Raw genomic sequence first — 13,077 nt, forward strand, 5'->3', positions numbered from 1 at the left:
ATTTGCATCATCACTTGTGATGCATTTTCAAGATTTGATTCCCAATCCTTTAGAAGGTCATCCTGTAAGTCCTCAAACGTTGGGAATATCAATATTCTTAACCCGCGGGGGACTTTTTTATTTGCTAGATACTGTTGTAATGTTACTCCGTCCCACCAGCGGGATAACTCCTGTTTTTTGAGTCTTTCTAATCTTAAAAATAATGTTTTTAGACTAGATGTAGCTGCGGGTTGTTGAGCACCTGGTGGTATATTGGTACTAACATTGAAAAGATTTTGAGCCATTTCTTCTCTACCATCTTGAAAACGCGCCATCTTTTTATTTTCTATTTTAGTTCAATTTTTGTGATGGGTGCTAAACAGTCAATTTACAAACATATGTTAGCAGAAGCAACTGGACAACAAGACCAAGGTTTAGCACAACCAAGACACTAGTTCACATAAAAGTATAAGCGGTGCAGCACACTTCCTGTACCCGTCGTCCCTGGGCACAAACACGAAACACAGGATTAGAAACAAAATGGAAGGCGCACTCAAAGAAATTACGGTGATACTTGTGTTCTTAAATTTTCTTTTTCTTTATTTGGGTAATTTTACCAAAAGACATGCACAGCCAACGCGTTTCGTTACGTATCGTAACTTCGTCAGGGCTGGAAACAAAACATGACATAGTACAAATTGCTTACATTTAATATAAATAACATGTAATGTACAAAACATTTATATAGTACACATTTAAAACCACAAATCAAGATGGAAGACACGACATGATATATCTATTTACAAACAAAAGAGGGGGGGGGGAAGAATTGGAAAGCAAAAGTTTATCATTATTGGATGACCTAAGCACACATCTCAGTATTATTTCTAGACAGCCTGACAACTGGTTGGACATTCTCCAATTCATATATCAACATTAGGCTATCCACTGTAGACAAAGGACAATTTATCTTAAAAACCACAATAATCCTACAGTGTATATTGTGTAAGAGATAAACCAAGCAGGTAATGCAAATTGGGAAAACAACTGAAAAAAGGGAGAAGAGAGAAAGAAAAGCAGGAGAGACGCAAGAGAAAAGAAAGATAACTAATAATAACCATGTGATATTATGATGCACATTGTCTTAATGTGAAAAAAACAGGAAGAAAAAACGGGTGGATGGACATTGTATATCTGTTTTGTCCACACAGGAAAAAAGGCCTTCTAAAAACAATCAAGCGCCACAATAAAAACTAAGGTCATTAGTCCCTAGAGATAAGATTACTTATGCCATATATCATTAGTCCGGATAGGCTTACCTAGATCTGTAATATAGAATATACTGAAGTATAATGGGCGTGAAGTTGAGCAGGCACCATGGGGTTGACAAAGTGTCCTATAAGTTGGCAGAAACACAAGAAAACAAAACACAAAAGTAAAAGAATTGAAGTATTATAGCAGCCTTAATAACAAGGAATAGAAAGCCATAATGTGAAAATACGAAGGAATGTAATAAATGAGAAAATACACATTATGTATAGGGCCTGAAGACTAAACATAGTGTTCTACCCACCCTGTCTATCACCCAAAAAGTTGACCAACATCATTCGGCTCAAGGACCTTCATGTTATAAGTAACAGACATCAATGTCATTCTAATATTTTGACCCTATAACCAGTTAGTAATTAAAAGTAATAAGATACGGAATCCAAACCCCGAGTACCAAGAGATAGCAAAATATTGTGCTATGTAGGAACCACTATATGTCAGTTGTTAGAAAACACTTACTAGGCGAATTAGAAGGAGCAGATCTGGGTGCCTGGTTGTTACTGGATAAGAACTGGCCTGTCGCCGTAATAGTCAATAGAAACAGTAATCTGCAAGATGAATAATGCAGTATATATAAGAACCAAACTCATTGGTGTAATCACAAGGTTGGGGCCACAGTATAGAGATAGCTGTGTCCACGTATAACAATTCAACCCATATGTGGGCTGCTAATTTATAAGTTCATTATATCTTATTTATATGTGTTTCTTGTGTTTCTGCCAACTTATAGGACACTTTGTCAACCCCATGGTGCCTGCTCAACTTCACGCCCATTATACTTCAGTATATTCTATATTACAGATCTAGGTAAGCCTATCCGGACTAATGATATATGGCATAAGTAATCTTATCTCTAGGGACTAATGACCTTAGTTTTTATTGTGGCGCTTGATTGTTTTTAGAAGGCCTTTTTTCCTGTGTGGACAAAACAGATATACAATGTCCATCCACCAGTTTTTTCTTCCTGTTTTGTCACATTAAGACAATGTGCATCATAATATCACATGGTTATTATTAGTTATCTTTCTTTTCTCTTGCGTCTCTCCTGCTTTTCTTTCTCTCTTCTCCCTTTTTTCCGTTGTTTTCCCAATTTGCATTACCTGCTTGGTTTATCTCTTACACAATATACACAGTAGGATTATTGTGGTTTTTAAGATAAATTGTCCTTTGTCTACAGTGGATAGCCTAATGTTGATATATGAATTGGAGAATGTCCAACCAGTTGTCAGGCTGTCTAGAAATAATACTGAGATGTGTGCTTAGGTCATCCAATAATGATAAACTTTTGCTTTCCAGTTCTCCCCCCCCCCCCCTCTTTTGTTTGTAAATAGATATATCATGTCGTGTCTTCGATCTTGATTTGTGGTTTTAAATGTGTACTATAAAAATGTTTTGTACATTACATGTTATTTATATTAAATGTAAGTAATTTGTACTATGTCATGTTTTGTTTCCAGCCCTGACGAAGTTACGATACGTAACAAAACGCGTTGGCTGTGCATGTCTTTTGGTAAAATTACCCAAATAAAGAAAAAGAAAATTTAAGAACACAAGTATCACCGTAATTTCTTTGAGTGCGCCTTCCATTTTGTTTCTAATCCTGTGTTTGTGCCCAGGGACGACGGGTACAGGAAGTGTGCTGCACCGCTTATACTTTTATGTGAACTAGTGTCTTGGTTGTGCTAAACCTTGGTCTTGTTGTCCAGTTGCTTCTGCTAACATATGTTTGTTATGTTTGTAAATTGACTGTTTAGCACCCATAATTTTTTTTAATAGCAAAGCATGCTGCAGTGGCGGCCGCACCTTTTGTTTTATTTACGGCGCTGATCCTGATTTATTTACCTTGTTTTTGTTTTTGTTTTGTTTAGAAGGACTTTATGCAGCGTTTTTCCGTTAATGAAGGCCGTACCCTTTTCTTTAGATGAGCCGCGTCTAAAGAAATGTCTGCGACCACCAATAAAGTAAAACCGCGGTATGGGGCGCTTTTACAAAAAAAGCAGCATTTATTTGTCAACTAGACAAACAAATCCTTTTTTTTGTAAAAGCGCCCCATACCGTGTTTTAAGTTAAATAGTTACTGCAGACCTTTCTTTAGACGCTGCATGTCTAAAGAAAGGGGCGTAGCTGACATTAACGTGAATGCGCGGCATGGGGTGCTTCTACAAAAAAAGTTTTTTTAGTTCTAAAGGTCTCGCATTTGCGAGAGTTTAAGCTATTGTTATTTACAATGCCAATAGCTCAAATTATCGTAAATGCGAGACCTATTACATTGCAAATGCTTGTCATATCCAGGGACCAGACCTCGTCTGCTGCAGCTGCACGGCTCTCAAGGGCTGCAGCTTCCAATCTGCCACCGTGATTTCAGGGTCGCAGGCGTTCATCGAGCACCTCCACGCTCACAGCTGCCATCTTGCTCCTGCTTTGGGAAGCCATAGCTGTAAGGCTGGTAAGCAGCTTTCATGTCCCGCTCTGCTGTGGAGGGTCAGGGGAGGGGGGTATTCTTGTGGTTTCTTCCTGGTCAGACTCCAGCAGCGGAGTCGCTATCACCTTGAGGCAGCACCTCAGTCTTTGTGGCTCCCAGGTTCTCGTCATTCCCTGGGGCCGGGTCGTCATTCAAGGCTGCCGCATCTCAGGCCTGCCTTGGGGATTTCTCTTGCCAGATAAGCAATGTAGGGGTTTTCCAGAAGCTGCATCAGCAGCCTGAAGGGATAGGAGTGCTCGCTCTGTGGTAGGTGTCGCCCCTGTATGCACTGATAAGGAGGATTCAGCAGGATTATGGTCTTCGTTCTGGTAGCAAAACGGAGGCACGTCTAGTTAGCCATCTGAGCTGGTCACGCCCCCCCTTTCTAATTGTGGATTGCCAATAGACACTGCTTCCTTGTCACTAATCCTAACTGTTTGCAGTTCTCATGATAGTTTGAACCAAGTTGACCCCTTCAGAATTAAAAATAGAAAATAAATATTGTTTATGGACTTAAAAAACAGATTTGCTGTATCTATCCTCTGTCCTTCCCATGCCTCCTGCCATTGGACAGTCTTTTTATCCATACCTACTCCCACTCATGTACTTTTTCTTCTAGTCTTTCCTGTACCAGTTGTTGAAGGGATTGGCATTCTGCCACACGCGAAACGTGCTACACAGAGACCTCAAGCCACAGAATCTCCTTATTAACAGGGTGAGTACCATGCTGTCAATGCAGATGATGGTGGAATTTCTAGTTGTTGAATGTAAAGATTGACTGATTGCAAGGTCAAGTACAGTGTGCTTAACGCAGAGAGCACTTTTGCAATCAACAGTTATTGTAATTTGTGGTTTACATTGGGTTAACCCCTAGCACCATGTATTCAAGACACCATGTGTTATGTTATGTTGATTTGTAGAGTGCACAAATCATCCATGAGGAGGAGTAAGGCAAGAGTTCCCCGCATGGCTATTTGAATAGCAAGGTCTTCAGGTTCTTGAAGAACTCAAGAAATGTGGAGGAGGTTCTGATTGCTGAGAGCATTTGGTTCAAGTTCTGGGTGCTATGTAGGAGAATGTGCACTCTCCTGGTGTGCTTGTGTCAATGGGTGTGCGAGAGTGAGGTGACTCCTCCTTTTGGTGATAGTGCGCATGGGCATCGGCTCCATTGTTATATTGTTTTTTTCTGCCATCAGTTTCGGATGTGAATTGCTGCGCTCTGGTTCGGAACCGTTACTCTGGTTCCCTTTCAACTCGCAATCCACTACCCTCAATGGTATTGTTTCTTTATCGCGTTTCCCATTCTCCGTGTATCGATTCAACTCAAACATCTTCAATCAGAAAACTAGTGGAGGGCTGTTGGGCCTACCCGTGCTGGGCTTGCTAGCAGTCGATAGAACAACTCCATTCAAGCTCTGTCCGGGGTGTCGCACCAAGTTTCCGTGCACCGACCTGCATGAAGTGTGCAACCTCTGTTTATCCCCGGAACACGATGAGAAAGATTGCGACGCGTGTGGATCGTTTAGATCGAAGAAGACGCTCCATGACTGTCGGACTCGACATCACGAGATGCAACACCAAGGCGGCTCCGTACCGGACATCTTAGGCGAAGATTCCGACCGAAAAGAAACACAAGCTCAAGGAGCCGAGGAAAAAGAACACATCTCCGTGTCCAAGGCCGACTCCAACATGGAAGAAGAGGTGCCAGATACACCAAGTCAGCGTAACATGAACACAGAAGCCTCCTTGCCCCAACAACACAAGACCAAAAAGACTCTGGTCCTTCCTCTGCTTGCAGGCCAAGGTCAGCACCAATAAAATGTTTCCAGCACCCCCAGGCCCGGTGCCAAAACATAAGGAGAAGCCTTCGGGCACTGAACCGAAATCCTCTGCACCAACATCAAAGTATGTCGTGGTCCACATTCCATCTTCATTCAAGACTTAATCTTTGGTACCAAGAGTTCGGAGCTGAAACATTCAACGCCGAAAACGGCGAGCAAAGACAAAAACACTCCTCCAAAAGAGCCTTGGTCCGATGTTCCACCTTCAGATCCGAAACAGAAAGAACTGGTTATAAACTAAAACTCTGGTCATATCCATGCCAAATTGCCTGAAAAAAGGAAAATTGGCCAACAGGAAGAGTACCACATTCCACCTGAAGAGAAAAAATGTGGGGACTAAACCTTCACCACCATATATTCCACCTCCTTCACCCCCTAATTCTCAATTACTCATCACACCCACTAATTCACCACCACCACTATCACCTGACCCACAGGATGAAGGGGATATAAATGGGGTTAAGCATAGGCCACAGGAAGTTGACCCATGGGAGGATTACGACACTGATCCAAACACGGATAATGACCCTAACTTATATCCGTCCAGACCATCACCACCTGATGACAATATAGGGTACATTGAGCTTCTTAACAGGGCTGCTTATTATCATGGAGTGGAACTGCATAAGGAGGCTTTAGAGGAGGACTTCTTGTTTGAGACCCTACGTTAGTCTCAAAACACTACCCATACACTGCCAATGCTTAAAGAGTTGCTTAAACCTGCAGATGAGGTTTTCAAAGATCCTGTAAATGCAAGAATCATCAAGCCTAGTGGTTGAGAAGAAATATAAACCAGCACCTACTAACCCTGCTTACATCAAGGGTCAGCTGCCCTTAGACTCTCTTGTGGTTTCCAATGCTCTCAAGAGAGCTAACTCATAGACCACAGGTGAGGCCTCTCCTCCCGATAAGGAGTCCAAGTTAATTGATGCCTCTGGCAAAAGGGTAGCTTCACAAGCGGCTAATCACTGGTGCATCTCTAATACTGAGGTTTTGTGAGCCAGATATGATGGGGCTCATTATGATGAGTTTGAAAAACTCATGCAATTTCTGCCAGGCACAGCAGCGCACGCAGTAAACACCAGCGTACTGCTACGCAGACATGCAAGGTTGAGGATTTCAAGTTTCAAACCAGAGGTTCAGGCCTCTATTCTCAACCAGCCATTTAACAAAGAGCACCGCTCAGGGGTTCCTTTCGTCGCTCCTTTTACAGGGGTGGCTCCAAAAATATTTCTACAGAAAATCTCTCCTCTTACAAGGGGAACAACCAATCGCATTAAAGAGGCTACTTCAGAGGAGGTTTTAGAGGAAACAATAGTAAGGGAAGAGGCAGAGGCAACTCCACACGCACTTCCCCCACAAATAACAAGCAGTGACTTCCTTCCGCTATCCCCGATCATTCCACTCCTGTCGGGGACCGTCTCTCACAATTTCTCTCTGTCCGGAACACAATCACCTCAGACAAATGGGTTTTACAAATTATCCAATATGGTTACTGCCGGGAACTTACAGACACTCCCCCAAACATTTTTCCTAGATCACACGCAATGTCACTAGAACATCTTACCCTTCTAAAGGAAGAAGTTCTCTCTCTGTTAGAGAAAGGAGCTATAGAACCAGTCCCATTAAAATATAAAGGGGCAGGGGTATACTCCTTGTACTTCTTAAATCCCAAAAAGGACGGCTCTTTCCGGCCTATACTTGACCTCCGAGAACTCAATCTATGCATTCAGTCGTACCACTTTCACATGGTCACACTCCAGCAAGTGCTTCCGCTCCTTCAACAATATTCATTAGAGTAATAAATGTTTAAAAATATACACATGTGTATATTTTTAAACATTTATTACTCTAATGAATATTGTTGACGATTTAATGTAATTTTATGTTGTATTTTGTTTTTATACTTTTGTGTTTATAATTAAAGGCATAATATATTTTTTACATGGTTTCTCTGTCTATCACTCTGATCTATCATTACTGTGATTTTTTTTTTTTTTTTAAATTTTTGAAAACCTTTATTGTGCACAGAAACAGAACAAATACGGGCCCACAACCATCCGGCTGGCCACGAACTCTCATGTAGCACTAGTGCATGCAATATGGCGACAAGGTAATACAGCATAACAATAGTTACTATGCGAAAAGCAGACTGGAAGGCGCCGCAATACCTTGACACAGGAGCAATGCAGGTTAATTTTAAATTTTTGTGCGACTAGTAGGATCAGGTCGTGTTGTTCCGTACTCATAAAGGTAGGAAAGAAAAACGAGGTCCGTGTAGGTGGGACTTGACAAAAAATACCATTACCGATCAATTCGAATCGCAACAGGCAAGTCCCAACCAGAGGATGGCCACAAGATATTCATACCACAAGAAAGTAGTCTCAACAACCCATCCACGTCTACGCTGCCACCCATCCCCCAGTATGCCTAGTCACGGGCCAAATAAAGAAGAAAAATTATAAAAGAAGCAAAAAAGGCACCATAGAAATGAACCCGAACTAAAATATAACCCCCCACCCTACACACATGCAGAGGCTATGGCCTACCCCCCCCCCCCCCCTAGCAGAGTGTCTGTCGCCCCATAAACCCGAAATACAGCAAGAGAAGAGAAGAAGGAAGGAGAAGAGAAAGAAAAAGTAAAAGAAGTATAATCCAGTGATAAAGGGAGTAAGAACAGAAATCTATCCTTGGACTCCCACAAAAGAAGACCGGGAGGAGGGCCAGTTACACATATACGCGGACTCCGCCGGCCCAATAAACATTCTCCACCCCAATAGCAACATCGAGTAAAATCAGCAGCAATCTATCGATCAGGGGAGTCAATGCACAGTCCGTGGTAAAACAGGCCAAATTCAAGGTCCACACAACCTCCACCCACCCGCCCGGCTGTTAAACAAAAGGAGATCTCCTAGCCCTGGCCCGATCTGGGGCTCGGCCTCTCACCCATTCTACTTGGTAGTCCAGTGCAGTCCAAGGGGACGAGAGAAAATGGCCGCCCGGAGGAGGGGGGAGGTGCATAAGCACAGAGAGAACGGCGTCTGGCCCCAAGAAATGAATCTCCCTCGGTCACAGGCTTCTCTGGCGCATCCAAGTCACAAAAGTCACAAAACAGGGCGATCAGAGTCCGTGATAAGTAAGCTGATGAAGAAGCATGAGGGCGGGCAGCTGATACCCAAAGCCGTGACGCCATGAGGCGATGCACACAATCAGGCATGGAGCAAGGGGGAAACAGTGTAGCAACGACTGAACTGGTAGTTGGCAACAAGTCGCTACCCGCCACAGCGATGGTTACTGTAGCATCCACTGTATCACTTCGAGGCAACGGTGTGGCGGTAGACTGTAGCAGCTCCAATCCGAAATTTTGTTGGGGACGATTCCCCTGCTCCTGGGTGAGAGCGTGGGCGCATGCATCGAGTCTCACCCCCAGTACGCTGTAACTGTGCAGCATCGCCGATCTCAACTCGCCCAGGGTCGCCAACACGTCTTTAATAGTACAATCAGGCTGTAGTTTCCCCAATTCTGCACGTCCGGGGGAAGAGTGTGCTCCGGCCCCCTGCACGTAAGCAAGCCCGCTGCTTCGTGGAGAGGATGCGTAGTCGTCCTCACAGTGGCGAACCACAGGGATCGCCATCTTGTCCTCTATCCACCGAAGTACTGTGGGGGGAGGAAGGGGGGTCGCGGGAGGCGACCGGACAGCAGTTGGCGTTCCCCGGGCTAGCAATATTCCGCCCGATCTACAGCATAGCCTGAATTCCGGCAGTTACTTGGTGAGGCAGGCGGACTCAAGTAGGGCTCGCCGTTACCGGCCATAGGGACAAGTAGAGATGAGCAGGAACATGGCGGCCAAGAACAAAGGACTCGCAGATCAGGCACTTCTCCCCTCCACCTCCGTGCAACCCAGCGCATGCACGATAGTCCCTGGCGGCAGGCGGTGCTCAGTCCATGCGCTAATGAAGGAGACTCCGTTCCGTCGCACCACCTCTGCAGCGGATCGGCTGATTCAAGGGACGGGAGGTCCGCAGTGCGCAGCGGAGCAGGCAGGGTCCCGGGCCAGGGCGAGTCGGTCAATAGCTTCCGACTCCGGGCGGGTGGAGAGGTCGGCGGAACACCATTAGCATCAGCTCCGCTTCCCGCACATTTCAAGTCGAAAAGAATTCAGGAGGAAACACAGGATTGCGGTGCGGGATTCCGGGGCCGGCGGAGCCGAAAGGCTGTACGTCCGCTCAGGTCGCCATCTTGGCTCCTCCCTCCATTACTGTGATTTTGATCAATATAATTGCCTAGGAATTTATTCGCTCATATTAAACTAGGTACTATACCTTTGTCTTATCAACCATGACTTTGCAATCACATGTTTTCCCTTTGCACATGCATGCAGCCTTTTCGGCGATCTTTAATAACACAAAATTTCCACCTAGACTTCTTACTTGAAGAAAGCATAACATGCCTGATGCCAGTACCTTTTCCCCACACTAGAACTGTAACCTATAAATATCTCTAGTTCAGAAACAATGGATATGGATAATGGACTCAAATGAGCCTATCTTTGATCTTTTTAAATCAGGTCTGTTAAATTATTAAAAAAATTAGGTTTTCTTTTTCCTTTTTTTCTTTTCTTTGTCACTTACGGGGACTATGAGATATCACACAACACACAATTTATTTTTTAATTCTCTCACTTCACACTTGGTTGGTGTCCCTCGCGTTATTTAATAGGAGTCTTTATGAATTTCCTCTTATCTTTCCCTACTCTCCTCTTCCAACAGCCTTGAGAAAGCCCTGGCTCTACTAGCCAAACAGGGCGAAATATGTGTCGGCTGTCCATTCTCTCTGTTTTAACAAAAAATCACCAAAAATAATATGAAAAAGGATAAATGAGTGAATTGGAGGAAATGGAGTGTAAAACATAAAATAAAAATAATCATCTTTATATCAACAAATTTGTTTTTGTGCTGTCTTCAAAAAAACAAAAGAGAAGATTAACCCATCTATGGGGGAGAATATATGTATTTGAAAAGGAGGAACACTTCTACACACTGTTGGAGCTCCAAGTAGTTCCTCACCAAAAACTACATCTCACTCCCAATCTTCTCACTCAGAGCCATGGATAGATAAGACATCCAGATCCCAGTCATCTCAGTCTTGCGATCTGGTACCTGACATCTTAGAATTTGGTTACCTTAATCTCCCGCCAGACTGCATGAATATCATCAAAGAGGCTAGACGTCCTAGCATAAGAGTATACTATGCAGCAAAATGGAAGCGATTTGTGATATACTGCAATAACAATCAAATCAATTTGCTGGACGCTTCAGTTCAAAACATCATTTGCTATTTATTACATCTGCAGTGTTCCAATTTAGTGTACTCTCCCATACACTTACATCTTGCTGTATTAGCTGCTTACCTACAGAACAGATAACATCTGTCTCTCTTTAGAGTGCCTGTCATTAAAGCATTTATGGAGGAACTTAAAAGAATCATTCCTCCCAGACTTCCACCTGCTCCAGTGTGGAATCTCAAAATTGTCCTTACCAGACTAATGGGGCCACCCTTTAAGCCATTGCATAGATGCGAACTGCAATTTCTCACTTGGAAGGTAGCTTTCCTCATAGCTATCACATCACTGAGGAGAGCAGATGAGCCTCAGGCACTATCCATAGAAGAACCATTTTTAAAAGTACACCTAAACAAAGTGGTTCTTCAAACCAACCCTAAATTCCTATCAAAGGTAATATCTGCCTTTCATATCAACCAATCTGTTGAGTTGCCTGTGTTCTTCGCTCAGCCAGATTATGTGGCAGATCGTGCTTTGCACAATTTAAATGTGAAAAGAGGACTACTTTACTATGTAGAAAAGACAAAACCTTTCCGAAAGACAAAACAACTGTTTGTCGCTTTTGCACTATCACATAAAGGCAATCCTGTATCAAAATCAGGAATTGCAAGGTTGATAGTCAAGTGCATTCAGACATGCTATGCAAAGGCAAAACGAACACTGACAATTCCCCCTAGCGCGCACTCCATGCTCAAACTAGGGGCTTCTATGGCATTCTTGGGGAATATACCCATAGATGACATTTGCAAATCTGCAACATGGTCTATACCTCACACATTCACAAAACACTATTGTGTAGATGAGTTAGCAAGACACCAAGCTTGTTTTACGTACACTATTTCAGATCTTAGTTTGAGCCTTGCCCCTGGGAAGAAATGTGAGGCTGTAGCGAGTTTAGTCCTTTCGTTTAGCAATTATTCTGGTCTCCAATGTAATTTTCAGTTCACTTCCCTATCCCCGAATAGGGCCTTTCCCCCTTCACAGAGACAGAAAAAAGACCACACTTAGTTTTTGGCCAGCCTTATCAATGTACGCTCTATGCAAAAACATGCAGATAATATCTGCGATCTTTTGAATGAGGACAAGCCGGACAAACCTGATTTTTTTTTTTGACAGAGACTTGACGAGTCCTCAAATCCGGATATTGCAATGGCCATCCCCATGCTTAAAAAATATGCAGGAAGGACCGCCAGTCCAGTAGGGGAGGCGGAATTGCCTTAATTCTCAGGGACAATTTAGATTTCCAGATTTTCGCAATTCAGAGCCTATCTGGAGCTGAGGCAATGGGCTTCGGTGTCTTCTTGTCTCATCAGAAGCATTCTGTGGCATACGTTTTATTATATAGACCTCCAGGGCCTATTGGCCCGTTTCTGAATTTCCTTGGAAGTGCTGTAGCACACATGGTACTGAGATATGCACAATTTATATTTCTAGAGGACTTCAATCTCCATATGGATAAGGTGGATGAGGTATTACAATTAAAAAGAATTGATGCTGACATTACACCTCACTCAACATTTTTTTAGTCCTACCCACTAAGCGGGACATGTGATTGATCAGTTATTTCAAATATGCCTTTGCAGGTAGATGACCCTTTACCTTAAGTCTGTTCAGACCACTTTTTAATTCAATTCTCCTTGTTGACACCCGTAAATTACCTCTCTATTCATTTGGTCCTTCGCTTATTATGAAAGCTTTGCATTAAAATACAGCCAGTGGAATTTGTCAAAACTTTGGAGGTTATTTCTCTTTCTCTGGCTGGCCAGAGAAGGGAACATTCCACTGTTAAATAACTGCAACAGGGACTCAGCTGTAGGTCAAAGAGAACCAAGCCATCTAGTCCCTGGTTCTCTAACAGTTTTATGGATGAGAAGAAAAACATGCAAAGTCTTGAAGAGACAACGGAGGAAAGTTTATAATCTGAACGATAAAGAAAGCTATACACTGCCACTTAAGAAATGTCATGCCAAAATTAAAACAGCAAAACTTTAGTTTTTTAGGCTAAAATTGCTGGACTAGGTAACAAAACCAGGGACATTTTCTCTATAGTTAAAATGTTTCTAGGCCCAGCAGCCAGAACCAGCTCCCACCAACTCAACTGTTTGGTGCTAACAGTTAGCAGCCTA

General features: G+C 43.1%; 1 protein-coding gene across 1 annotated transcript in view; it reads left to right on the forward strand.

Annotated features, from left to right (window-relative positions):
• The window catches only part of CDK5 (cyclin dependent kinase 5), a 617,240-nt gene that overhangs the window by 182,731 nt on the left and 421,432 nt on the right, over window positions 1-13,077 (forward strand). The window contains exon 6 of the mRNA XM_086940921.1: window positions 4,389-4,484. Coding sequence (XP_086797047.1) covers window positions 4,389-4,484 — 96 coding nt within the window. The remainder of the gene's footprint in view (window positions 1-4,388; window positions 4,485-13,077) is intronic.

The sequence above is a fragment of the Lissotriton vulgaris genome, chromosome 10, assembly GCF_964263255.1.
Source record: "Lissotriton vulgaris chromosome 10, aLisVul1.2, whole genome shotgun sequence".
NCBI lineage: Eukaryota > Metazoa > Chordata > Amphibia > Caudata > Salamandridae > Lissotriton > Lissotriton vulgaris.